This window comes from Canis aureus, chromosome 6 (genome assembly GCF_053574225.1).
Source record: "Canis aureus isolate CA01 chromosome 6, VMU_Caureus_v.1.0, whole genome shotgun sequence".
NCBI lineage: Eukaryota > Metazoa > Chordata > Mammalia > Carnivora > Canidae > Canis > Canis aureus.
In genome coordinates, this window is record NC_135616.1 from 39,893,253 (window position 1) to 39,919,594 (window position 26,342).

Consider the following 26,342-nt stretch of genomic DNA (forward strand, 5'->3'; position numbering starts at 1 on the left):
TCGGACTCTAACTCCCGCCGTGCCTTGCGCTGAGTTCCCGGCAGCGGAGCATGGGGCTGTGGCCAAAGTGCCTTCTGGGGATTGTAGTTCTCGTGTTGGTGAGGCGAGGAGGAGGCGGAGTGACTCGGCGGCCATTAGCTGTGTGTAGTTGCCTGGGACTGGGAGCTTAAGTGAAGAAGGAAGCCTTACTCTTGGAAATCAACTGTGGCCATGGGCTCCTGCCGGGGCTAGCCCGGGGATACGGAGAAGGCGGGCTTTTCGGTGCCCCGCCCCGCCCCGTGGCGGGGTCCACCAGGCCTCCGGGCATCCCCGGTCTCAAGTAGGCCTGGTCTGCCGGCAAGGGCGCCCCAAAGGCGGGAGGCGCCATGTCGCTGGTTGCTTACGCCAGCAGCGATGAGAGTGAGCCGGATGAGGCCGAGCCGGAGCCGGAGGAGGAGGAGGCGGCGGCCCCGCCATCCGGGCCCACCTTAGGGGGCTTGTTCGCTTCTCTCCCCGCACCCAAGGGCCCGGCCTTGCTGCCTCCGCCCCCCCAGATGCTGGCCCCCGCCTTCCCCCCGCCACTGTTGCTGCCCCCGCCCGCCGGGGACCCCCGGCTCCAGCCCCCGCCGCCCTTGCCGTTCGGCCTGGGAGGCTTCCCTCCCCCTCCGGGCGTCAGCCCGGCGGAGGCGGCGGGAGTTGGGGAGGGGCTGGGGCTGCCCTCGCCCCGGGGCCCCGGCCTCGGCCTGCCCCCCTCCATGGGCGGTGCCGGGCCCCCCCTGGGCCTTCCCAAGCCAAAGAAGAGGACGGAGCCCGTGAAGATCGCGGCGCCGGAGCTGCATCAGGGGGATGTGAGTATGGGGTGGGGGGCTGCGCCGGGTAGTGCGCGGGGACCCGCGGCCGGTGGTCGCGGACCTGGGCCCCTGCCGTCAGAGGAGCGAGTTCGTGGGCTTTGGGACGTGCCCATGCGGGCTCCCGGGGGCTGCACCGCCCTGCGGGAGGGCCACACGGTCAGCCGCCCGCCATCCCAGGTCGGGGCGCCGCTCCCCTGTCGCACCTGCTCCTCGGCCCGTGAAAGGTGTGCCTGGGGAAGTGACGGGACACAGGGTTCCTGCGCTCCTGCTTCCCTCCACCTGAACTTAAAGCCGTCAGGGGCTGGGGAAAGGAATAGGGATCCCAGGTTCAGTGTTCCAGGGAGTTAGGAAGAAATTCTCGGTGGAGGACAGCGCCGCTGAGGCATCAGCCCTGCCCTCGGATGGACAGAACTCTGGGAGATAACATGGCAGATTTTACAGAGCAGAAGCAGGCGACTAGCACGTAGGATCTTACCTGGATGGGACGTGGTGGCTGTGAAGAGCTGGTGAAGAGCTGGCTGGGTCGCCTCCAGGCCTGTGCCTTGGTGTTCCCATTTAGGTGTTGCCTCGCCAGGTGAGTTAGGACCCTGGGATCCTGTTCTACAAGAGGCAGCCACGGCAACGTTGTCTTCTGTATGTTGGAGCAGAAAACAAGTCCTTTTCTGGGGTGAGCACGGTGGGAACCAAGGAGACCTAGGCCTGTGCGCAGGTGGTGTTTCAGGATTTTCCTGAGTTCTTTCCTTTCTCTCTTCCGAAAAGTTAGTTGGTCAGCCCATCGCTCCCCTTTGGTGACCCTCGGAGAGAAGCTTGTGTTTGCTCTTGCTTTTCTGCAGGCTTCCAGCTCTGGCTTGGGGCCGTGTCCATGTTCGCTCTGGTTGGTCCCTCAGCTGCTTCCCCAGAGAGCCCACCATCCTCTCTCTCATCTCCTTTAGAAGACAGGAGCTCAGCGAGGACATCCTGGCCTGCCGGCTTGCACTACAGTCTCCTGTTACTCCTGTCGCTCCTGTCTCTGTGTGCTTGCCACCGTCAAACATGCAACACGTCTTACTGCCCATCTCCCTGCAGGCATGCACAAGCCCCGTGAAGGCAGGGCTGGCTGTTACTCTAAACACTACTGTATCCCTGCTGAGTGCCACCTGAACGTTTTCGAAGTGAATGAGCTCAGGTGAAGGTGGCCTGTTCGTGGAAAGGAGTTTCCAGAATCTCTCTAGCTGTCCCCCTTCTTGCTCACTTGAGACCGTGGCATCTACATCTAGGATCCAAGGCAGGCTCTGTCACTCTGCTGAAACTTACTCGGGCCTTGATTTAATCTCACGCAGAGAAAAGTCTCTGGATAAGACAGAGAAAACTAGGTTCATTACTTCAGCATTCTCTTTTTTCTCCTTCCTGTTCGTCTGGGAGCAGGCATGATGTCTGGGGCCAGCGGGCCCCCTGCCCTGTGGCAGTGGAGAAGCTTATTTCCAGGTCTGCGAAGGCAGCCTTAGAAATGCAGCTGGTAGGGGTCGTAGAACCATCCATTCAGGCTGGCTCAGGTGGTGGGTCACTCTGATGATATGCAGTCTGCTCTCCTCCATCAGTGGAATTCATGAAATTCTGAAGTGAACAGTGACACAAGCGTCAGAGAAACCAGATCCGAGACCTTAGCTTCTCCAGTTTCCTATTTTCGTCCTGCCTGAACTGGTGGTGGTCTCTGAAAGCACAATTCCTGTGGAAAGGTGGCCTGAGAGATTTCGCGGTAGCCAGGTGAGGGTTCAGAGCACTTCTGCTCTGTGTCCTGCACTTAGTAGGCTCTCAGTATGTGTTTGGAGAAATGTATTAGGTTTCCTTAAGTGACTTCCCTTCAGAGTTTGGTGTTGAAGTAGAAGTAACCAACTCTGAACTCTTGTGCATTTATTCGTTCACTCATTCATTTGGAACAAAGCTGCTTGTCTGTGCCGGGAGCCGAGAGTACAGGGGTGAACATGATCGCTCTGCCCATGAGGACGCCACGGTCTATGGAGAAGACTGACAAGGAGGTAGATTTTAGGTCAAGTCAGAGAAGAACCAGGAGGGACGCCTGTGTGGCTCAGCAGTTGAGCGCCTGCCTTTGGCCCAGGGCGTGATCCCAGAGTTCTGGGATCAAGTCCCACATCAGGCTCCCTGAGAGGAGCCTGCTTCTCCCTCTGCCTATGTCTCTGCCTTCTCTCTGTCTCTCTCATGAATAAATAAATAGAATCTTTAAAAAAAGAAAAGAAGAAGAAGAACCAGGAGAGAGCTGGGGTTGTGGGAGCACACCTAGTAGGCACTGATCCAGTCTAGAAGTTGGGGAGACTTCCAGAGGAAGGAGATGATAAAAGCGAGGAGGAGGGAGCCAGGGAAGGGGTGCTGCGGGGAGAAGACAGGAAGGATGTCGCACAAAGCCCAGTGGTGAGAGAGTGACAGTGCTCCAGAGGCACCTGAAGTGAGTAACTCACAGGAGTATGGGGAGGGAGGTGCCGAGGCCAGAGGTTTGGGCCTGGAGCACCACCGGAAGGCCTCTGATGTGACCCTTGGGTAGTGCTAGGTAAGTGCCCCTAAAGGCCAAGCAAGGACTCTCAGATCACAGAGTGGCGAGGACTTGGCAGGGAGCATGAGTGGCAGTGGGTGGGGTGGGGTGGAGTGGGGTGGGGTGGGGGTGGGCAGGGGGCAGCATGAGAGAGGGCACTGGCCTGGACAGGGGCGCCAGCTCAGTGAGATCCGCAGGCTGCGGATCTGTCAGGAGGCAGAAGTGGCTGGCCAGTCTAGGTGGTTGATGGGATGGCTTGAATAAAGGCCAGGGTTCGAGGTTGACCCCTGCCTTTTAGTGCAGGGAGCGGGCAGGGTAGTGGTGCCATTTATGAGGGAGTACAGGAAACAGGGCAGGTTGGGGGTTAGGTGGATTTAATTGGTTGCAGTTATCAGACAGCACCTCTAGCTGGCTTGAATGGTAATACATCATAAGCGTAGCATGGTACTTTGGAAAGGGCCGGGAGTCAGGAATTGGAGGTCTGTTGGGGACCCACACAGCTCTGCAAGTTTGATCCATTCTTTGTCTGCAGAGCGGCTTTCTCTGCTCCACAACGTTTGCTGCAGAGAACTGATGGCCACCCTCACCCCCACACCTTGTTCCCTTATTCCTTTAAGTCCCAAATGGAACCACATTATTAGTCCCAATTCTGGTTTTCCACGAGCGAGAATATGGTGGGGCTGCTTATAGTCAGCTCCGCAGGCAGCTGCAGCCAGGGGATGGGCAGGGCCCAGTTCCGTGTCCAGGTCATCTTTCCACTGTGAGGAATTGAGAGTGACCCACAACATGCTGGATCACCACCTCCTTTTCTTACTGTCTCAGCTGTCTCCTTGGGCAGGTTGAGTGTTGATTTTGTGGGCTCAGGGGATGCAGACTTCTAAAATCAGGATACAGAAAGTCAGAAGTAGGAAAGTCAGTCTGGGGCAGCCCGGGTGGCTCAGCGGTTTAGTGCCGCCTTTAGCCCAGGGCGTGTTCCTGGGGACCTGGGATTGAGTCCTATGTCAGGCTCCCTACATGGAACCTGCTTCTCCCTCTGCCTGTGTCTCTGCCTCTCTCTCTCTTTCTCTGTGTCTCTCATAAATAAATAAAATCTTTAAAAAAAGAAAATCAGTCTGCTCTAAGAGTTTTTGGTCTCTGGATGTGCATTCCAGAGCCCACACGTTTCAGGTTTATCTGGATTGGTAATACCCACGTTTTCAGATCATTTACCCAGATACTGGAAAACTGGCAGTGGTGAGATGGGAGGTTTCACTTATTTTGGTTATTTCTGTTGACCAAATAAGAGTTGACTGCAGCAGATTGAGCACAGTCTCCGCCCTCAACTGCGAGGGAAGGAGCGCAGACATCTGTGGGGCATCTGCCCAATGGCTGTGACCCTGCCTGAGGCACGACCCTGCCTCTGCCAGCTCATCATGGTCCCTGGTTTACAGACGAAAGAGGAGTGTAGAGAACAGAGGTGATGGATCCAAGATCAAGGTTTGGCCTCTCTTTGACTTGCAGAGGTGTTTTGTTATCTCGTTGTGCCTGTGGGAGAGAGTGCCCTGGGGCAGCCGCTGGTGTGCAGGCAGCACAGTGTGGGGCATAGGAGTAGAGGTGGGGGTGGGGGACGCAGGGGCGAGGCGCAGGAGCTGGAGAGGAGGCCCAGCTCTAACTGAAGGGCCTGGAGACCAAAGAGGGAAACAAGTTGATGAATCTGGCTAATTGGGATAACAGCAGTGAGGAGTATAGTAGTGATTCGAGTTTGGACCCTGGGGGCTTGTGCCTGGGCCCTTATTTCCTCCTTGGCTCCTGGCCCTGGCAGCTAGCGATTGGTTTTTGGAGAGGGAGTCTGTCAGAACCAGAGTCTTGAGAAGATAAGCAAGAGGCTGCCACCAGGAGCGAGGCTCTGATAGATTAGCAGATCCCACCAGGCTGGCTTAATGGAACATGTCTGTTTCCGTTTTGCTCAGCAGTGTCCGGTGTGTGTGTCTTGTCACTCTTGGCAGCTGGAGCAGGGAGGACAGTGGTGGCCACTGAGGCTCGGGCTCTTGTGAGGTCAAGAAGAAATTCATTACGTTTTTTTTTTTTTTTTTTTTTTTTCATTACGTTCTTTTTAAGACAACCAGTTTGTGTCTCCAAAACCCTGGAGGGCTCATCCTGGCCAGGCCTTGGTGCTCTGGTGTCGCGGGCCTCGCCCCTGTCTCGAGTCTGATGGCACTGCCCTACACCGTTGGCTGGGATCTGGCCTCTCTAGAAGTGGATTCCAGGGCCTTCACGGGACAGCCTCCTGTGGAAAAATTTGGCAGTTCCTCAAAAAGTTACTTAGAATTACTCTGTAATCCAGCAGTTTCTTATTTAAAATTTTGCTTTTTTTTTTTTAAGATTTTATTTATTCATGAGAGACAGAGAGAGAGGTAGAGACATAGGCAGAGGGAGAAGCAGGTTCCCCCCAGGGAGCCCGATGCGATTCCTGAACTGCAGGATCACACCCTAAGCTGAAAGCAGAGCGTAACCGCTGAGCCATCCAGGCGTCCCTTAAAATTTTCTTTAAAAAAATTTATTTTTTATTTGTTTATTTTTTTAAAGGTTTGTTTGTTTATTGATATGAGAGAAGCAGAAACACGGAGAAGCAGGCTCAATGCAGGGAGCCTGATGTGGGACTCGATCCTGGGACTCCAGGATCACACCCTGGGCTGAAGGCGGTGCTAAACCGCTGAGCCACCCAGGGATCCCCCCAATTTTTTTTTTAAGTAAGCTCCACACCCAACGTGGGGGTCGAACTCATGACCCTGAGATAGGAGTTGCATCCTCTTCCTCCTGAGCAGCTGGCCTCCCCTATAATCTAGTAGTTTGATTCCTAGGTGAAAAGAGCCCAGAACAGGACTCACATGCCTGCACACCTGTCTTCCCAGCATTGCCGTTCACTCTAGCCAGGAGGTGGCAGTAGCCCAGGTGTCCGCACAGGAGTGTATGAGCAGAGCGTGGGTGCTGTGCGGTGGCGTATCCTTCAGCATTGGGAAGGAAGGAAATGCTGGCATGTGGACAGCATGGGTGCTAAGTGAAGCAAACCGGCCACAGACTAACTAGTGTGCGCCGGGTGGCCCTGATGTGTGCGGTACCCACAGTGTGCGTAATCGCAGACCTGGAGAGGAAAAGCGCCATGCCCCGGGGTTGGGGGTCAGGGAGTAGCTCCTGGGTGGTTGTCATTCAGGAGGTACAGACTTGGTTTGAGTGATGAAAGTTCTAGAAATGGTTGGCGATGAATGTGGTATAGCACGGTGAGTGCACTTACGCCACTGAGGTTTTTTTTGTTTTTGTTTTTTTAAGATTTTATTTATTTATTCATGAGAGACAGAGAGAGAGAGAGACAGACAGACAGGCAGATGGAGAAGCAAGCTCCATGCAGGGAGCCTGATGCGGGACTCAATCCCGGGACTCCAGAATCACACCCCGGGGCTGAAGGCAAGCGCCAAACCGCTGAGCCACCCAGGGATCCCATATGCCACTGAGTTGTAAACTTAAAATTGATAAAATGGCACATTTTGTATCCCATATGTTTTGCTGTGATAAAGGAGAAAACCCCAATGTGCTTCTGTCCCTGTCCAGGAAGTTCTCCTTGGGTCTAAGTTAAATGCTGAGGCTGAGCCTGTCACCTCCAGCAGGGTCTCCAGGGAAGCCAAACTGATGTTTCTCTGCGGAGTTCCAAGGGGTGCCAACTCCCCTGTCCTGGGCAACTGGGGCATGCATGATGGCTTGTCTCTCAGCCTGGGCATTGGCCCCCTCCATGCTCTCTGGTGCTCTGTGCTGAAATAGGTTTTCTTTGTAAGTTCTCCTTCTGTTTCCTGTGAGTGTTTAGTCGGGACCCCCCATGGCCACATGATCTTTGAGTGGCCTCTGAGCTTCCTCTGAGCCCGGGAGCTCCATGTGGCCACCAGCTTCTAGGGCAGAATTGGCGTGAGTTTGTGTGAGCGGCAGGGATGGTTTTACTCTGTCAAAGCCCCACAGCCCCCTAGACCTGTCCTGTGGCCCAAAAGCAGTTCCAAATGTCCCCGAGTCCCTCTTGTCAGCCTTCAGAGGGAGAGATTTTGCTCTGTCCCTCCCCAGAGGTAGAAAGGCAGGACTTCATGAGATTGTGGGCCTAGCACACTTGGGAGATTCTGACTTGGGGAGGTTCTTGCCGTGTTTTGGGGGATCTGCTGTAGCTCATGTGTTTCACGAAGTAGTGTATAAGATGGTTCGGGGGTAAGGACCAGGCATTCCAGAGAGAGGGTGATCGTGAGGGCCCTGCGCAGCTCCCTGAATCCAGGAACAGTAAGTGGCTCCTAGGGTCTGTACAGATGTGGTTTTGTGCTTTCAGACCTTAATCTTGGAATGTCGGTATAACGGAGACAGTGTGTACTGTTTGAGAGACAAATGGCATTTCTTCGGCACGCCTGGCGTCCACCTCTGTTGGCTGCAGGGACAGTTAGGCATTCTGCAGCCTTGTTCTGGTCATCATAAGATCTGGAGAATAAGAAGATGCTTGTACAGTTTTATAGATGTCATCATCTTAAACTAGGCTAAGATTTGCTTGTTTTCAGGTTGTTGCAGTGAGACTTGTTGCACATGTTGCTGAGGTGGAGTTGTACCTCCAGGCTTCAAGGACGCTCAAGGATGCTCTGTAGCCAGGCCCACAATGAGGTGGTTCCCGCTGTGAGAGCCTTCCAACCTTGAGGCAGTTGAGGCAGTTCCCTGCAGTCGGGTGGGGAGGGAGGGGGGGGAGACGGGGCTTTGTGGCCAGAAGGCAGGGAGTGGTCAGGAGTCTCTGAAGGCAGTGGGGTGGGGGGAGAGGGAATAGAGAGAAGAGGTCAAAACATGAGGCATGTGGGGCCTGAGGCTGTTTGGTTGAGTTTGACATCTCATAGGCCAGGGAGGGTGATAATCTCTGAAGTCGGCCCACAATGTTAATTATGTATATTTTCTTTTTCTTTTTTCTTTTTTTTCTTTTTTCTTTTTATTTTTTAAATTATGTATATTTTCATGGCCAGTAGCTTGTGCATTCTTGGTTGTGCCATATGTGTTATTTCCAGTAGGCTTGGGAGTGGCAGATAAGTAACAAAGCGGAGACTCAGACTTGTGTTTCTGAGTTTGTGCCTTGTGCTCTCGTCTGCATCATGTGGGGGTTCTTGAGGGGCCTGACCATGTGGCTTTCAGGCCTGGGCAGGCTGTGGGCAGGCTCGGACAGCTGGGCATGGTGTCTCTGCAGAGATGTGGGCTCACAGCAGGGCCGGGGCCTGGTTCTGCTGTGTTCTAGCTGCTGTTTAGCCTTGGCGAGCCTCACCTCCCTTACCCGCAAAATTGAGGTGATAACACCTGCTGGGAAGCGTTACCAGAAGGACTAAGTGAAGCATCGCAAGTGAGTTGACTGCCACCTAGATGATTCCCTTTACCGCCTCCCCCTTATTTATTCTCTACGTTTAAGTACCGAGACAGACTGCCCTTAAGGATTTCATCATGCATATGTATTTGGCAGCAGTTAGTAATGGAGATCGTTTCACACAGAATCCTGTGAGGCGGTCTTGAACTATATGGCAGAAAAGGTGAGAATACAAATAAGAAAAATGTCATATTCAGGGGCACCTAGGTGGCTCAGTCAGTTGAGAGTCCGACTCAGTTTCAGCTCAGGTCATGAGTTCTGGGTCGAAAGATCAAGCCCTGTGTTGGGCTCCACGCTGAGTATGGAGTCTGCTTGGGATTCTCTCTCCCGCTCCCCCTGCTCACATATTCTGTCTCTCTCTCTTTTGAATAAATAAATACATCTTTTAAAAATTTTTTTTGAAAAAGAAAAGAAAAATGAGCAAAGCAGGCATATGTGGACCAGGGTTAGCATGACGCCACCCCAAACGAATGATGCTAGGACACAGTGGAAAAGAGCAAGCTGAGAGTCACCAGGAAGGTTCCTGGGAGTTTGGAGTCAGGAGTACGGAGTACAGACATAGGAGAGTGCCCGGCAGCTGAGATACAGGTGCAGGGATGAGGTACTAAAGCCAGGCCACCCATGAAAGGAAGAAATGTAGGACCAGCAGGTTCTTTGAGGGATTCTTGGTGTCCTTGTGTTTGTTTATTACAACAGAGCAAGGGAGGGAGGGGCAGAGAGAGAACCTCAAGCAGGTTCCATGCTGAGCACGGGGCCCAACTTGTGGCTGGCCCATCTCACCACCCTGAGATCGTGACCTGAACCAAAATCAAGAGTCAGAAGCGTAACCAACTGAGCCATGCAGGCGCCCCTCAATTCCTTATGTTTAATGCCTTTATTACCATTACTGGGGTGCTCGTCATCTTACTGGACTGTAAGTTCCTTGAGGGCAGAGATTTCTTTTGTGTCACAGCACACACACAAGCTCTTGGAAGCACCCTGAGGTGAATGGTCTGGAGACCAGTGGGCTAGGACTCTACCTGCACTGGGCCCTATCTTGTGCCCGAGGGCATATGGGATCCACATCATCTTACCTGTAATGCCTCTGGGGCAGCAACCTGGAAGTCTGTCTATGCACCTCCCACTGTGTCTTGCAGGGAGGAGGCCCTCTGTTACTGTGAGATCCTTGTCACCCATGAGCCCAAGAAGGAACTTGTTTGTGGGGGGTGTCAGCTGTGAAAGTCAGGCAGAGGGTTTGAGTTCTTGCAGAGTGTTGGGAGATGAACGGGCCTTGGAGGCCCTTTATGTGCAGATGCTCAAACCAAGGCCCCAAGAACAAATGGAAAGCTTTCAGGATTCTTGGCTTGGGGATTAATGTTTAGAAGTCGAGTAGTGGTGAAGCTTGCTGTTCATATGCCTCGCACCTTGCTGATAGTTGAAGATGCTCAGGAACTGGTACTGAGCTGCAAGTTCAGATAGTTTTCAGTGTGAGAGCTTGTATTAAGAACAGTCCTGGTGAGTCAGGGGTGACAAAGTGGTCTCCTGTGCCCCAAGTGCTCACTGTCCCCATTGGCTCGCCTTCTTCTTGGACACAGACAACTCTCTGGCAGACAGTAGATCATACTTGGAGAGAGAATGGATTTCTCCAATGGCTTTGACCTTTAATGCTGTACAGAAGAGTAGTTAACACACCACTTACTCCCACTGGAGTTCCCCAGCTGTGTGGTTATGTAGTCTGGATGAGTGGTTTCAGAAGTGAAGCTGAGATGGGGGGCGATTGTGGGCCAAATCCCATTCATCTTCTTGTGGACAGATTTATAAGGAGAATGGGCATATAGCCTTTTCTTTCCACCAAGTCTAAGCGAGAGAAAATAGTTCTACTTTGATGGAATAGAAATTGATGGCTGGAAGGCTGTGCAACAAGTCTGGACGGGGGGTGGGGGATGAATGGCCTGGGGAGGTGGGCACGGCCCCTTCTTTTGACGCACGTCTCCAGCAGGAGGAGAGCTCTGCTTTCTGTGGTTGCCTCTGTGGGGCAGGGATAGGATCCCACAGTCAGGCGGTCTCTCCTGCTCCTCATCTGCTCTGGGTTCTTCCTCCGCTGCCGTTGAATGGGATGGCCTTATTTTGTTTCTTTTTCTCTTAGTCAGATTCCGAGGAAGATGAGCCGTCAAAGAAGAAAACTGTCCTTCAGGTAAGCTCCGGGACGCAGCAAAGCCCCTTTTCTCGTTCCATGCAGCTTCCGGAAAGCGATTTACAACACCCAGTACTTTCCACCACACTTAGAGCAGATGCCAGTACTGGGGGACCCACTGTTACCAGATGGTTTGTGTCCCTGGGTGACACCAGCCCTTTGCTCACTGACCTCCCCTCACTGCGCCCAGGTGCTGGTGAGGTGGCATTCCCTCACCTAGAAGGCAGAGGGCAGGGGGCATGGAAACCACTGGAATCGGTACATTTCTGCTCCAGAGATTATGCAGGAAGGGTAGAGTAGAAGAAGCGATGGGCGAAAACCTCATGGGGAACGTCTGTATTTTAAAATTCTCCATTTTTTCCCCATCTCATTTTTAACCTGGAAAATTAACACTTAAATAGCACTTGCTGTGTAACAGGCGCTGTTCTGAGTGGTTTTTTTTTTTTGCCTTTTTTTTTTTTTTTTTTTTTTTATGATAGTTACAGAGAGAGAGAGAGGCAGAGACACAGGCAGAGGGAGAAGCAGGCTCCATGCACCGGGAGCCCGATGTGGGATTCGATCCCGGGTCTCCAGGATCGCGCCCTGGGCCAAAGGCAGGCGCCAAACCGCTGTACCACCCAGGGATCCCTGTTCTGAGTGCTTTATCAGCATTTTCTTTTTTTTTTTTTTTTAATTTTTTTTTTAATTTTTGTTTATTTATGATAGTCACAGAGAGAGAGAGAGAGAGAGGCAGAGACACAGGCAGAGGGAGAAGCAGGCTCCATGCACCGGGAGCCCGATGTGGGATTCGATCCCGGGTCTCCAGGATCGCGCCCTGGGCCAAAGGCAGGCGCTAAACCGCTGCGCCACCCAGGGATCCCTATCAGCATTTTCTTGATTTAATCCTCAAAGTGGTGCTGAAGGCCTAGTGTCCGCATCATGCCCGCATCCTACCTGAGGGACCCAGGAGCTGAAGGAGCTCGCCCAGGGCCAAGTGGCTAGTGGGGCAGGGTGGGGAGTCCACTTCGGTGTCTGACGGTGGAGTCCAAGCTCATCCCTGCTGCGCTTGGCTCCTGCTTCAGAATGAAGCCTAAAGCCCTCAACTAGACAGTGCCAGGAGATGACCTCCCTGCCCTTTGCCCTGTTCTCCCTGTCCCAGAGCCTTGATTCTGGCCCCTGGGAGTGTCTTCCCTTTTACTCTGCACTTCAGGACTTCTGTGCTCTCTGATCTCATGGATCATATGTCTCCAGAAAAACAAAAGCAAAAGTGGTCCTTCCTCTGTACACTTGTTCTTTGGTGACTCGGGTGTATGCTGCCAAAGCTGCCCCCTTGCATGACTCTGTGGAGGTGTCACCTCCCCTGCTGGGAGGTTTTACGACACAGTCCTGTGGGAGTGAGAGACATGACTGGGGAGTGATGTTGTGGCCCTGTTTATAGGGGGTGATGGAGGAGGAGACACGGCACCCACTGGCAGCTGAAGCCCGTTATCAGAATGACTGACTGGAGGAGGTGGATGGGCAGCTCTGGTCATGGGAGTGCAGAAGGCCTCAGGAGGAAAGAACAGTTTCCCCAGCTGGCAGGAGGGGCTAGGTGGAGAGGGAGCTCAGCTGAGGGCAGAGTGGGGCCTTGGTGCTGCAGGGGGTGTGGCTGTGACCCCAGATGTCATCCAAGAAGTTGGACACCTCAAGGTAGCTTGAGCAGGTGCTCCACATGGCCCCTTGGCTGGGTCCCTGCACACTTGGGTCTCTGCAGTCTACCAGGATACACAGCCTGGAGAGGAGCCTGCCTGCCAGATGAACTCTTCTGCCTGCCTGACTCCCAAGCCCAGGCTCCAGGCATTGCTTGATCAAGGGGTGAAGTATACTGGTCCTCTGGAAATGATCTTATTCTGTTCTCCTTTTTCAAACTGATACCTCCCTCGACCCTACAGTTAGGCTAGGCTGGCCCTAAAGCATACAGAAAACAGAATCGGAGAGATTTTTACGTGTCCTGGGAACTCTGAATGGGGTGAGCCAACTCGCTTGCAAATTGAGAAGTTAAATGCTTGACTCAGCCATAAGCTGAATATACTACATCTGTAGGCCTTTCCTTGGGCAGAGGAGAGGACTTTGGGCAACAAGAATGGATGTCTTTTGGACAGAGCCTTGTTTTTTACTTTGAGTAGCAATCCAAAGGAAGCAGAGGGTTCCTATGTTAAGAGGAACTTTCAAGATATGGAGAGAGGTAGAGTGATTGGCTGGAGAGAGCCCTGGGCTTTTTGGGAAGGAGGATGATGTGGGACTAAGAGCATTGTAACTGAGATGCTGAACTCTAGGAAACAAACTGAGGGTTGCTGGAGGGGAATGGGTAGGGGATGGGGTAGCTGGGTGATGGGCTTAATTAAGGAGGGCACTTGAAGTAATGAGCACTGGGTGTTGTATGCAACTGATGAATCACTAAATTCTACCTTTAAAACTAGTAATATGGTATATGTTAATTAAATTTAAATAAAAATATATTTAAAAAAGCATCGTATTTGCCAAAAACCCAGAATCAGGGAAGGGTCTGTGGCAGAGGACAGTGGAGCTGGTTTGGTATGGAACCAAGGAGAACAGCCATGGCATCTTAACCTTGGGAGCAGCAGCCAGCAGAAGGGCCTGGGGTGGGAGGACTGCAACCCCGTTGGATGAGCCAAGTGGGCAGAGGTAAACAGGAAGCAAGGGCTGGTAAGATTTTAGGCTGCAGCACCTGTCCGCGATTCGTGTTCTTGATGTTAGTAATATGTATCACAAGATCTCACTTGTCCCTTTTCTTCCCTCCTTCCCCAAACCTGCGCTCACCAGGGATCCGGTGAGGGGACTGGTCTGTCCGCTCTGCTTCCCCAACCTAAAAACCTGACCGTGAAAGAGACTAACAGGTTGCTCCTGCCCCATGCCTTCTCCCGGAGACCCTCGGATGGCTCCTCTGACACTAAGCCCTCCAGACAGGCTTCTAAGACCAAGCCCTCTTCCCTTGCTTCTATCGTGGGCACCACAACCACCACTCCGTCACCGTCTGCCATCAAGGCTGCCGCCAAGAGTGCTGCCCTGCAGGTGACAAAGCAGATCACGCAGGAGGAGGACGACAGTGATGAGGAAGTTGCCCCCGAGAACTTTTTCTCCCTCCCTGACAAGGCTGAGCCACCTGGAGTTGAGCCATACCCTTACCCTATCCCCACTGTCCCTGAAGAGCTGCCTCCAGGCACGGAACCAGAGCCAGCCTTCCAGGACGATGCAGCCAATGCCCCCCTTGAATTCAAGATGGCAGCAGGCTCCAGTGGGGCCCCTTGGATGCCTAAGCCTGGGGATGACTACAGCTACAATCAGTTTTCCACATATGGCGATGCCAATGCCGCTGGTGCTTATTATCAGGTGGGTAGGAGGCATGGAGGGTAGACCAAGGCATGCTGGGGTGTGATGGCCAGGGAGAGCTTTGAGCCAGTGATACAGCTTCTGTGGCATCACTTTGGCTGAGTTCGTGTCTTCTCGTGTCTTGATTTTCTTGTACCTATTGAGCCTCGATACATACTACTTTTGTTCTAAACCATACTGGTCTAAAATTGCCTAAGTCTCAAAGTCTGACAAGTAGAAGCACATAACTGGTAACTTTGTTCTGAAAACCAGCCCTCATTGTTGGAAGAGCTGGTGAGAGGTGGAGGGAGAAAGTGGAAGAAGAAGGGCCTCTAGTCTGGGAGATCCAGGATGGCCTCGTGGGTGTGGATGGTGGTGATGAGTGAGGTGGAGGGGGGGTGCACGAGAGCAGGACGGAAGGAGAGGAGATGCTGAGAGCTGGGGGGATCTGGAGAGTTGACACAGCAGGGAAGAGGAAAAAGGGAGAACAGAGAACACGGGAGACCGAGCCCTGGGAAATTGGGAGGGTGGAGATGCCTACCGTGGGGAGGCAGGGGACTGCAGTTTGTACAGTGGGACAGAATGAGGTCTGAGGGCAGTTTGGGCTTTGAATTGCAAGCTGTGTGAGTCTGAGCTGCTTCCTCAGCTGTGCAAGGGGGCCTAACAGGGGCAGCCTCGTGGTGTTGCTAGGCTATCCCATCAGCTAGCTTAGTTAGTGTGTGGTGCCTGGGACAGAGCAAGTGCCCAGTAAATGGTTGTGATTGTTTTTTTTAAGCTTTTATTTATTTATTCATGAGAGAGAGATGCAGAGACACAGGCAGAGAGAGAAGCAGGCTTCATGCAGGGAACCTGACCTGGGACTCGATCCTGGGTCTCAAGGATCATGCCCTGGGCTGAAGGCAGCGCTAAACCTCTGGGCCACCGGGCTGCCTGGTTGTGATGATTTTTTATCCAAGTGCCATTTGGAGGAGCTTCTTAGCTTTGTTGTGGGTGGCGTGAGAATGAGTATAGCATGCCAGGTTGTGAGTGGGTTTAGGAAAGACTTTCCCATGGGATCCCTGGGTGGCGCAGCAGTTTAGCGCCTGCCTTTGGCCCAGGGTGTGATCCTGGAGACCCGGGATCGAATCCCACATCGGGCTCCCGGTGCATGGAGCCTGCTTCTCCCTCTGCCTGTGTCTCTGCCTCTCTCTCATCTCTCTCTGTGTGACTATCATAAATAAATAAAATTAAAAAAAAAAAAAAAAAAAAAGGGAAAGACTTTCCCAGCAGCCAGCATGTCCTAGGTGGAGAGGACTCCGGGGGCCCGGGGACTCTTAGCAGGCTGCTGGTTGAGCAGGGGCAGCTGGCGGCAGTTTTCCTGCCAGCTCGGGACATTGGCAAGACTTATGTCCCCTGCAACCACTGTGATTCTCTAAAATGGCCAGCTTTAACCTTCATCCTGGGCATGGCTAGGGAACCATAGGGTGGGCTTTGGGAGACCCTGTTCTTTTTTTTTTTTATTATTTTTTATTTTATTTTTTTTAGGATTTTATTTATTTGAGAGAGAGAGCACAAGTTAAGCAGGTCCTTAACCAACTGAGCCATCCAGGTGCCCTGGGGGGACCCTGTTCTGATCAAAGACTTTAAGAACAATTTCTAAGTATTTGTTTTTTTTTGTTTTTTTTTTTAATTTTATTTATTTATGATAGGCACACAGTGAGAGAGAGAGAGAGGCAGAGACATAGGCAGAGGGAGAAGAAGGCTCCATGCACCGGGAGCCCTACGTGGGATTCAATCCCGGGTCTCCAGGATCACGCCCTGGGCCAAAGGCAGGCGCTAAACCGCTGCGCCACCCAGGGATCCCTCTAAGTATTTGTATTTCCTGAATATTTGCTGTTGAGCCTCGATGTACCCTGTAGGCAGATCAGGAACAATATGTCTCCTTTCAACATAGTTAGAAGGAAGATAAGAGTGTTTTGACCTCTTTAGCTCAAAAGAAAAAAAAGCCAGTTAAATGAGTAACCGGCGTTCTGTATCCTTTTTTTTTTTCTCTTATTAATACAGTATTTATTTGTCTTTCCTCTGTCAAACCCTGAGCCAACCACTTTCCCCAGGCTGCCTGGGGAGGTATAGGAAAAGGAACATACAGGCATACAGGGCAGACAAGACATGGGAGAAAGACCTATGGGAGGAGACGACTCCTTCACATGGTGAAGAGGATGAGAAAGGCCATCATCAGGCAAAAGAGCCCCATGGCCTCCAAGAGGGCAAAGCCCAGAATGGCGTAGGAGAAGAGCTGTTGCTTCAGAGAGGGATTCCTGGCATAACCAATGATGAGGCTCCCAAACACAGTCCCAATTCCAGCCCCAGAGTCAGCCACCCCTACAGTGGCAGCCCCAGCCCCAATGAACTTGGCTGCCGTGTCAATGTCCCTTGAAATGGTGCTGGTTTGGAAGCTGCGGCTAGGAATAAGTGAGGTCAGGGGATGTGGGGCTGCCAAGCTGCTGAGGCTCTTATCTGTCAGTGTCTCCCGTGGTTTTAGCACCACTGCAGACAGTGATCGGCTCAACAGCTGAGAGGTTCTCCGGACCAAGAAGGGGGTGGAGACGAAATTTGCACAGGTGTACATTTTCAGGGGATGAGGGGCTGTAGCAGGAGAGCTGCTCCCAGAGCAGAGATGACCGAGAGCTCTGTATCCATTTATAAACTGCACCGAGGTCTGTGCACATGAAACACTTGACATATACTCGGGGACCCTGCAATTGCATGTATCTTACGTGAATACTTTCATAGAAAATCGTGCTCCAATCACTCTGGATTTTCATGTATTTTATCAGTATATATTTTTTAAATTTTATTTATTTATTCATGAGAGACACACAGAGAGAGGCAGAGACACAGACAGAGGGAGGAGAATAAGGCTCCATGCAAGGAGCCCGATGTGGGACTTGATCCCGGGATCACACCCCAAGCCAAAGGCAGACGCTCAATCACTGAGCCACCCAGGTGCCCCTTCGTCAGTATTAAACCTTATTTTCCATTTAGCTCACCAAAAAGTGGATGTTCTTAGAGGGCCATTTATTGGAGCTTGGGGCAAAAGTGGAAGAATTGGGAGAAAATGTGCACAGGGAAGAAACCTGTTTCTCAGCTGAAGGGCCACTGGCCTCCTGGGGGCTCATCCTGCCTGCAACCCTCTTCCTCTGGGACCCATGGCAGCATGTAACAGCTCACCTCAGGCTGGTCCTCAGATTGCTAAGTGTCCGGTAACACACACCTGCCATGGTCTCAGCTTTAATTCCATACCACCCTTATAGCCAGTTATTTTATCTCATGTTTTTGTGGAAGTGGATGCACAACGTTAAATTAGTTCAGGTGCACCCTCTCCTGGTTCAGGCAGTGTCCTTGGGTCCAGACAGGAGTGATATGCCTTCACACCTCTCCCCCTGCTCAGTGCGAGTGTGTCTCTTTTGCCTCTAGAGCAGGGCTAAGGGGGAGCCGGGTTGAGGGATCAGGGTGGAAATTGAAGCAGGAGAGAATGTCTTTATTTCTTCTCACCTTTCCCTAAAAAATACTCACCTGTCTGGATGGTGCACATCAGAAAAGCTGCAGACTGTTCTTGGATCGCTGCTGGGTCCTTGGGATTGGCACTTTTACCTGTCCAATGGAAGTGTTTGTGGTACTGGCACTACTGCTGCTGTTTGACAAGGGCTCTCTCTGCTCCTGGGCAGGCCGTGTCCCCTGCCCACCGTGCCCCTCAGTTGGTATGTTTTTTTCCCTCTTGGCTGCAGGATTATTACAGTGGTGGCTACTATCCTGCACAGGACCCGGCTCTGGTCCCCCCCCAGGAAATTGCCCCAGATGCCTCCTTCATCGATGACGAAGCAGTAAGTTAAAGCACGGGTGACTGACCTACGGACACCAGGTTTCAATCTGAAACTAAAAAGTTTTTATAACTATATTCAGTCAGGATTTACTGCAGCAGCATGTAACTGAGAAACTTTAAAGCATAATGGCTTATATCAGGGAAGCTAACTTCTCATAAAAGAAGATGAGAGGTAGGTAGGCCCAGGGGTCCAGTCCCCTCCTGATCATTAGTTTGCTGTCCCTGGGTCATGTGGCCTTTATTCTTCTGCCCAGCAGTGGCAGGTGAGGCTGCAGCTCTCAGGCCTGTGTTCCAGCCACCCCTCTGCAGCCTCTCCTAGGAGACCTCCTAAAAGTTCCTACAAACACTCCCACTTCTCCCACATTGCCTAGAGTCTGGTCATATGGCCACATGTGGTTGCAGGGGTGCCCAGGGGTGTAGACTTTATTTAGTTGGGTGGTCACATGCCTCGCTAGAATGTCGGGCTCACTTGCATAAAAGAAGGGGAGAATGGATTTGGTGAGGGAATAACAGCCACGGTGAATAACTCGTGTTCTACACCCATGGGTCCCTGCGCTGAGCTCCATCATCTCTGCCCAGGGAGAGATGGAAACCCCACGTCCTGTGCCATCAGCCTGTGTGCAGGATGGAAAGTATTGTTCTCTTCGTAGGGAGGTCATGACCTGGTAGGAGGGGCTGGAGGAATCCAGGGTGCTACCTCTTTATATACAGGTTCTTATGAAAAATAATCATCTGCTCACCTTTTCACAGAGGAGTGTCCATTCTTCTGCATACTTTTTTTTTTTTAAAAGATTTTATTCATTTATTCATGAGAGATATACAGAAAGAGGCAGAGACACAGGCAGAGGGAGAAGCAGGCTCCATGCAGGGAGCCCGACATGGGACTCGATCCTGGGTCTCCAGGATCACACCCTGGGCCACAGGCGGCGCCAAAGCTGCCCTGCATACTTGTTCCTAGTTACTGTTCACCCACTCCCCTGTGGGTATTTCCTTGGCAAGTTTCAGGGTTAGGTCCTCAGCCCAGGAGGCAGCATTGAGCTCATCCTGTGGCAAAAGTTAGTTTCTTGTGGGTGGAATGCCCCTCAGAGCCTCGCTAATAATGCTCAGACCAGGACCTGGGTTCCACTCAAGTCTCTCAGTGTTTTTTTTTCCTCCCTAAATGTTTTTATTTATTTATTTGAGAGAGAGAGAGCATGCACATACAAACAGGAAGGGGCAGAGGGAGCAGGAGAAGCAGACACCCCACTGAGCAGGGAGCCCAACATGGGGCTCAATCCCAGGACCCTGTGATCATGAGTTGAGCCGATCATGTGTTGGACACTTACCAAATGAGCCCCCCAGGTGCCCCTGAGTGCTTTTTTTTTTTTCCCCTGAGTGCTTTTAGAGTCCACCCACACTACCTTCCAGGCACATCTTGGGTGACTTTGGTGAGGAGGGGAAGGAGAGAGTAGCAGTCTCCTAGAAGATCTGCCAGGCCTTTCTTATGAGGCTCCCTCTCTGTGTCCAGTCTGGTGTGGGGTCTGCTGATTTTGTGATAGAAAACCAAGAGGAAGGAGCAGATGTGTAAAAACCAAGTTTTAGAGAGAAATCCTAGATTTTTTTTTTTTTACCCTGAATTCTTTTTTTAAAAGATTTTATTTAATTATTCATGAGAGAGGCAGAGACATAGGCAGAGGGAGAAGCAGGTTCCATGCAGGGAGCCTAACGTGGGACTCAATCCCAGGTCTCCAGGATCACGCCCTTGGCTGAAGGTGGCGCTAAACCGCTGAGCCACCCAGGCTGCCCCTTACCCTGAATTCTTAATTTGAAAATTGTACAGTCCTTTGAGGTAGATACAGTGTATATTCCTTTGAGGCAGATACAGTGTATATATAACGAGTACAAGTTCCAAGCAGTGACCAGTTCCAAGTAGTGACTGGGGTATTGCATTGCCGAGGCATCCTTTCTCTGAGTATAGAAGTTCTGAGCAGCAGCCTTTCCTTTGGCCTCAGGGGAGCTTGGTAGGTGGTGGGGTGAAAGGGCATGGGGGGCCAGGGAGTCACAAAGCTGTTCCATACGGTCTGGACCCCTAGTGACCTCCCCTGATCCCCCACCCAGATCCCCCCATCCTGCCTTCTTTTTCCTTTTTCAGTTTAAGCGGCTGCAGGGCAAGAGGAACCGAGGGAGGGAGGAGGTCAACTTTGTGGAGATTAAAGGGGATGACCAGCTCAGTGGGGCCCAGCAGTGGATGACCAAGTCACTGACAGAAGAGAAAACCATGAAGTCATTCAGCAAAGTAAGTGGGAAGATCTGCTGTGTGGCCCCATCCTGAGCCCACACCCAATCATTACTGCCCCAGCACCAGTTCACACATGCCTGCTGCCCACGGTACTGGGGCATGCCCCCAGCCTCATGGATGCAGCCTCTGCCTTCCAGAACTTTGCAGCACTTTGCTTCCCATCTGGATGGTGGGGTATGGTTGCTGAGATTGAGCAGTTGGAGCGGTTTCCCATCCTGCACTTGGGAAGAACTTTGATATGTTGTGGCTGCTTCCCCGGCTGGATGGAGCCTGCAGCTGCTCTGCCCTCTGCCCGCAGTCAGATCCTTCCTCTGTCCCGTCGCGCTGGGGCCTGGCTCAGCACCTTTTGAGGTGTGGGCATAACAGCAAAGTCCTGGGGGCTTAGGTTCTGCGTGTGCAACCCCTCCTCTCTCCTTTTTTGTTATTTATTGTAGCCAGCTGTGGGCTTTTCAGATGCTTTATTCCTCACGCTTCCCACACCGAGCTCCTGCCTTTCTGTGCTCATTTTCTTCAGCGTGATGAACCCCTCTCCACCTAGTAGCTGAGTACAGCAAATGTGGACATTTATGAACCTGCCACAGGGGGGAAAATGTGGGGGAGCCCTGGATTCGAGCCCAGCACCAGCAAGGCCAAGGTCGGGCATCTTATTCCCTTCTCCTCCCCCTGACTTTCTCTGCTTTGTTCTGTGGCCACAGATGGCCATCTGAGCCCCAGCCGTTTGTTTTAACTGAATGCTGGCGGTCATACAGGACAGAGCAAAGGATTGTGGTTAGATCGGCGTAGATCCATCACTGTTTCCTGGAAAAACCACTTAGGAGAGCATGCTTTCCTGACTATGGGTCGAGAAGCATCATCACATAGTAACAGCTACTGTTGTTTGCGCTCACCGAGGGCTGGGGGTGGTTAGTGTTTGCCATCTTTGAGGGTCACATTAAATGATGTCACACAGCAGCAAGGAATTGAAGTTCACAGTTTTCCCAGGTCTGGCTTCTCTTGCCACCATCTCATTGTATTAAAGCTAGAGTTTTTAAAAAGAAGAAAAAGATACGGTTCCTGTCCTTGAGGCATTTACAGCATAACTGGGAGAGAGGACGCTGGAGTGTTGACAGAATGACGGGTGTGCTGAGGACACTCCAGAGAAGAGTGCTGGGAGCTGGGTGGGGCAGATTAGGAAGCTTCTGGTCTGAGACAGCACTGGTGGAGGACAGAACACCACAGGATGAAACCCAGACCCATATAGGCTTGGACAGTAAGGCATTTGCATCAGAGCTTGGTTAGGGCTTCAGCCAGCTAGGGGTGGATACTGAAAGATTGGAGACAGGTGGGGTGATGGTGGAATTTCGAATTGCAGGGTCCCATAGACACTGGCTAGAATGGGGGAGGCGGGCTTGCAGCTGCTGGCCATTGATAGGAGAGCTTGGGAAGCAGTAGGTAGGAGTGGGCTGGGTGGCGGGCTGACAGGAGAAGGAGGTAGAGATTGAGAGGGTCAACGCGGGAGATGGGCAGGGTTGTGAGCCAGTCTGCAGGGACGCTGTGTTAAGCTCCCTGCGGGCACTACAGTTAGTGTCTAGCGTCCACTGTGGGCAGAGCCTTGTGCTTGTTGCTGGGGGTGGGGTGGGGTGGGGTTACCAGAGAAACAGAAGACACCGTACTGACCTCAAAGTATTTCGAGGCCAGTGGGGATATTAGCAGGCTATTTCAGGCAGATCTTCTGAGTCTGGGTTTTTTGGAAAATAGCTTTAATAAAAATAACTGTTTGTAAGTGTATAGACATAGAAACAGCTCCATGCTGACTCTTCTCCCCCAGGATCTGGGCTATGTGGTCGGTTTCTCAGTCTCCAGCCTTGCACCATCTGGGCACGTGAGATACTTGTACTTTTCTTCCAGTGGCTTAATTATTGTGTTTTCTCCCCTTGCAGAAGAAAGGTGAGCAGCCCACAGGCCAGCAGCGGCGGAAGCACCAGATCACGTACCTGATCCATCAGGTGAGAGAGCTGGGGCCCCCGCCTGCCTGCTGGGCCCTGAACACCTGGGCAAGTGCTGGCTGAGGCCCAGTTTCCAGTCCCTGGTACCGGCCTCCCCAGCCCCTCCCGCCTCACCCCTGGCGGCTCCTCCACGTGGCCACTAGAGGGGGATGTGTCCTTCTGAATCACCCACTGCAGAGACATTTAGACATTGAAACATAAACACAGAGGGCAGTGAAGTGGTTTCTCATATGGTTCTTTTAAAGAGCCCATTTACCAAAAATAGATAAACAGCAAGTTTATTGTTTAGGGATTTAAGAAACTATTCTTTTTCTTTTTTTTTTAAAGATTTTATTCATTTATTCATGAGAGACATAGAGAAAGAGAGGCAGAGACACAGGCAGAGGGAGAAGCAGGCTCCATGCAGGGAGCCCGATGTGGGGCTTGATCCCAGGACTCCAGGATCACGCCGTGGGCCGAAGGCAGGCGCTAAACCGCTGAGCCACCCAGGGATCCCCTAAGAAACTATTCTAAAGAAAAATGGTCTACCAGCTTTTAGCAAAACATCTACCTGATAAGGAAGGTTTTTTTTTCTTCTTTAAGATTTATTTATTAGGAAGCCTGGATGGCTCAGTGGTTGAGTGTCTGCCTTTGGCTCAGGATGTGATCCTGGGGTCCTGGGATCAAGTCCTGCATCACACTCCCTGCGTGGAGCCTGCTTCTCTCCCTCTCCCTCTGCCTATGTCTCTTCTCTGCCTCTCTCTCACATGGATAAATAAATAATCTTAAAAAAATATTTTATTTATTTACTTGAGAGTGAGTGTGTGTGAGCGAGCACTCAGTGAGGAGAAGCAGGGGGCAGGGGCAGAGGGAGAGAATCCCAGACTTCCTGCTGAGCACAGAGCCTGACATGGGGCTCGATCCCACACCCTGAGATTATGACCTGAGCTGAAACCAATAGTCACTCAACTGATTATGCCACCCAGGCACCCCAGGAGGTTGGTTTTATATTCTCCACTTCTGTGGCAGGAGATATCAACACAAATAATTAAAAATCACATAATCCAAAAATGTCTTTTGGAATTAGAATGTTATTTATATGCTAGGACCCGACAACTTTTAAATACTCATTTAATCATAAAACAGACTTTTTTAAAAAGATTTTATTTATTCATGAGAGAGACAGAGGCAGAGACACCAGCAGAGGGAGAAATAGGCTCCCCATGGGGAGCCGATGCAGGACTCGATCCCAGGACCCTGGAATCATGACCTGAACTGAAGGCAGACGCTCAACTGTTGAGCCACCCAGGTGCCCAAAACAGAAATCTTTCTGAGACCCACTGTACTGAGCGCTGTCTAGGCCCTTTCCCTGGGGGCGCATATGCTATGTGGTGACTTAAGTGGGAAATCTGCTTCCATTGTTCTGGTCATAGTCTTGCCTTCCTTTTCAGGGATCCCCTTGTGTCCTTACCCTATCTTGTTTTTTGTAGGGAAAGGATTTGAGGGTAGGGACTTCTAAACCCAAACTCTTCACCCTAACCCCTCATCCAGGGGAGATGAGCAGGCATCCTCTAACTCTCGTGGGGTGTTCCTCTACTCCCCGAGTGCTACATCATGGTCAGCAGAGGAGTCTCAGTTCTGGTACCTTCCAGTCCTTTTGCCATGGCTTCCATTTGTGCCAGAAAGTGGTGTCAATTTCTCAGGTACCACGTCCACCACATATTCAGCACAACACAAAACTGCATCTTTAGGTGTAGCTTTTGTGGGGTGGGGTCCTGTGTGGCTCTGTCCACTTTTTTTTTTTTAAGATTTTTTTATTTATTCATGAGAGACACACACACATACAGAGAGAGAGAGAGAGAGAGAGAGAGGCAGAGACACACGCAGAGGGAGAAGCAGGCTCCATGCAGGGAGCCCGATGTGGGACTTGATCCTGGAACTCCAGGATCACGCCCTGAGCTGAAGGCAGGCGCTAAACCGCTGAGCCACCCAGGGATCTCCTCTGTCCACTTTTCCTCTCCAGTCCCCCTTTTCCTCCCTCATCCTCCCCATCCCCTTCTATCCTCTTCCATCCTCCCCTGTCATCTCCCTCCTCCGTCCTTTCTCATGTCCTTTCCCATTCTGTGGTTCAAGCATCTGATTTGCCTTCCTTTCAGATGCACACACTCTAGCTCTTCTTTGTCCTTCTTCCACTTGAGCGATTCAGTTTTAAACCCAACAGGTAAGGGACCAGGAACCTTTTGTTTTGTTTTGTTTTTAATTTTAAGTAATCTCTGCACCCCACATGGGGCTCAAACTTAGGAGCCTGAGATCAAGAGTGGCATGTTCCTCTGACTGAGACAGCCAGGCGCCTCAGGACCAGGATTCTTCAGTTTTTGTTTCTGCTTAAACCCTGTTAGCCTCAGAGAGATGCTGTTAGTTCCCCAAAGAGATGTTTCTTCTCTGCTTTCCCAGGGTCTTCCCCTTCTACTTGAATAAGAGAAAATGAAGTCTTTGAAGGGATTTGGTATTCCCCCTTAACTGCTCCGGGGAATAAAGAGGTTAGACTGGGAAGCTCGCAGGGGCCAGAGAGAGGGGCCCCTCGGCACCCCAGTCGGCTCACCCCTGCCTGTCCCCCTGCCACAGGCTAAGGAGCGAGAGCTGGAACTGAAGAACACCTGGTCGGAGAATAGGCTCAGCCGTCGGCAGACCCAAGCCAAATATGGATTCTAGGGCTCTGGGCCCCACCGCTCCGGCACCTCCTGTGGCCTGGCACCTGGCTTTGCCTCTGGGACCCCAGCTGCTCCAGGCCCAGGGTCTCCGTCCCTGAGGAGCCAGCCCTCGCCTCTGCGAGAATGAACACATTTGATAGATTTTTCTTAACAGAAATTAGAAAATTCAGCTCCTCTGTCTGGGAGCTAGCAAAGACTCGAGTGATGCTTCAGACGGGGCTCTGAGTTCCTGAACAGGACTGTTGCTCCCTGGTGGGTGTGATGAAATGGGGAGCCCTTCCCTCCACCTTTTTTTTTTTTTTTTTTTTTTTTTTTTAAACCAGGGATGTCTGTTGAAATAAAACATTCAGTCTGACAGACACTGCTTGACCTAACCCCTTCCTCCGTCTTAGCATGGTCTCATTTTTCCATTGTGGAGCTTTCTCACTTGTTTTCCTGTTCCTGGATCTGATGTTAACCTTGTGCAGAGCACCCTCCAAAACGTCATGAGCTGCCTCAGTGATAGCTTTGCCTTATCCTCTGTGCCTACCTTCTAAACTGGGCTCACAGCCATTGAAGACCCTAAGAATTCCATGTACAACTTTGTGTGGGGCAGGGGTCCCAAATCTGGAATATTGCTGATCTCAGGTATGTTTGAAGACGAGAGGAAGTCAAGGAGGTGCTTTCTGTGACACAAGAGTCCTTAGCAAATTCAGTCCAGCAGGAGGAGTGGCGAATCTGCCCCTGAAGAGGATGCGTGTTCACACTGATTGCCATTGGTCTTCACTGTCTGGAAACTTTTGCGTAGGGCTTGGGGGGCTAGACCAGTCTCATCGGAGACTTCTGGGCCTGCAGCTTTATGCTAGAGAGGGAGGGGAGGGTTGAGCAGGTGGCCAGGGGAGGCAGGTGGCAGAATCATGGGCTCCGGTTCTCAGCTTAGCACTGGGATGCCCACCAGCAGTGCGGCAGGTGGCAGGGCCCCTCCCTCTTTGCCCGAGGTTCCAGTAGGGGTGGGAGAGCCACCCCTGCGGTTCTAGACCAGCCAGTGCTTGTGCACACCACCACTGCAGTGTGTTGCCGAGGACACTGGGGCTCCTGGACAGCTCGGCCGCAGTGGCTTCCTGCTTCTGGGACAAGGGTGCTGGTGGAGCCCTGCAGAGAGAAGCTTGGTGTTGAGAGAGAAGCCCTGACTAGACACAGTAGCTCGCCTCCAGTCACTTCAGGCTTCTCTCGGGTGTAGCACTGGGGGGAAAGACTGGAGGTTCTGGCCCTGGGGCC

At 51.9% G+C, this 26,342-nt stretch overlaps 1 protein-coding gene and 1 pseudogene across 2 annotated transcripts; one reads left to right on the forward strand and one right to left on the reverse strand.

Moving 5' to 3' along the window:
- PRCC (proline rich mitotic checkpoint control factor) lies at nt 1–25,466 on the forward strand. 2 transcript variants are annotated; one of them, XR_013381631.1, is made up of 8 exons: nt 1–827; nt 10,875–10,922; nt 13,725–14,291; nt 18,038–18,133; nt 20,264–20,407; nt 20,925–21,044; nt 22,330–22,395; nt 25,000–25,050. XR_013381631.1 is itself a non-coding variant. In XM_077901153.1 (7 exons), the coding sequence occupies exons 1-7, from the start codon at nt 366–368 to the stop codon at nt 25,084–25,086; spliced, it is 1,470 nt and encodes a 489-aa protein (XP_077757279.1). In that variant the 5' UTR covers nt 18–365; the 3' UTR covers nt 25,087–25,466. The 2 variants fall into 2 exon arrangements, 1 of the variants encoding a protein (XP_077757279.1); XM_077901153.1 differs by lacking the exon at nt 20,925–21,044 and having other exon boundaries at nt 18–827; nt 25,000–25,466.
- LOC144315883 (ATP synthase F(0) complex subunit C2, mitochondrial pseudogene) lies at nt 16,404–16,931 on the reverse strand (annotated as a pseudogene).
- Nucleotides 25,467–26,342: the final 876 nt, after the last annotated feature.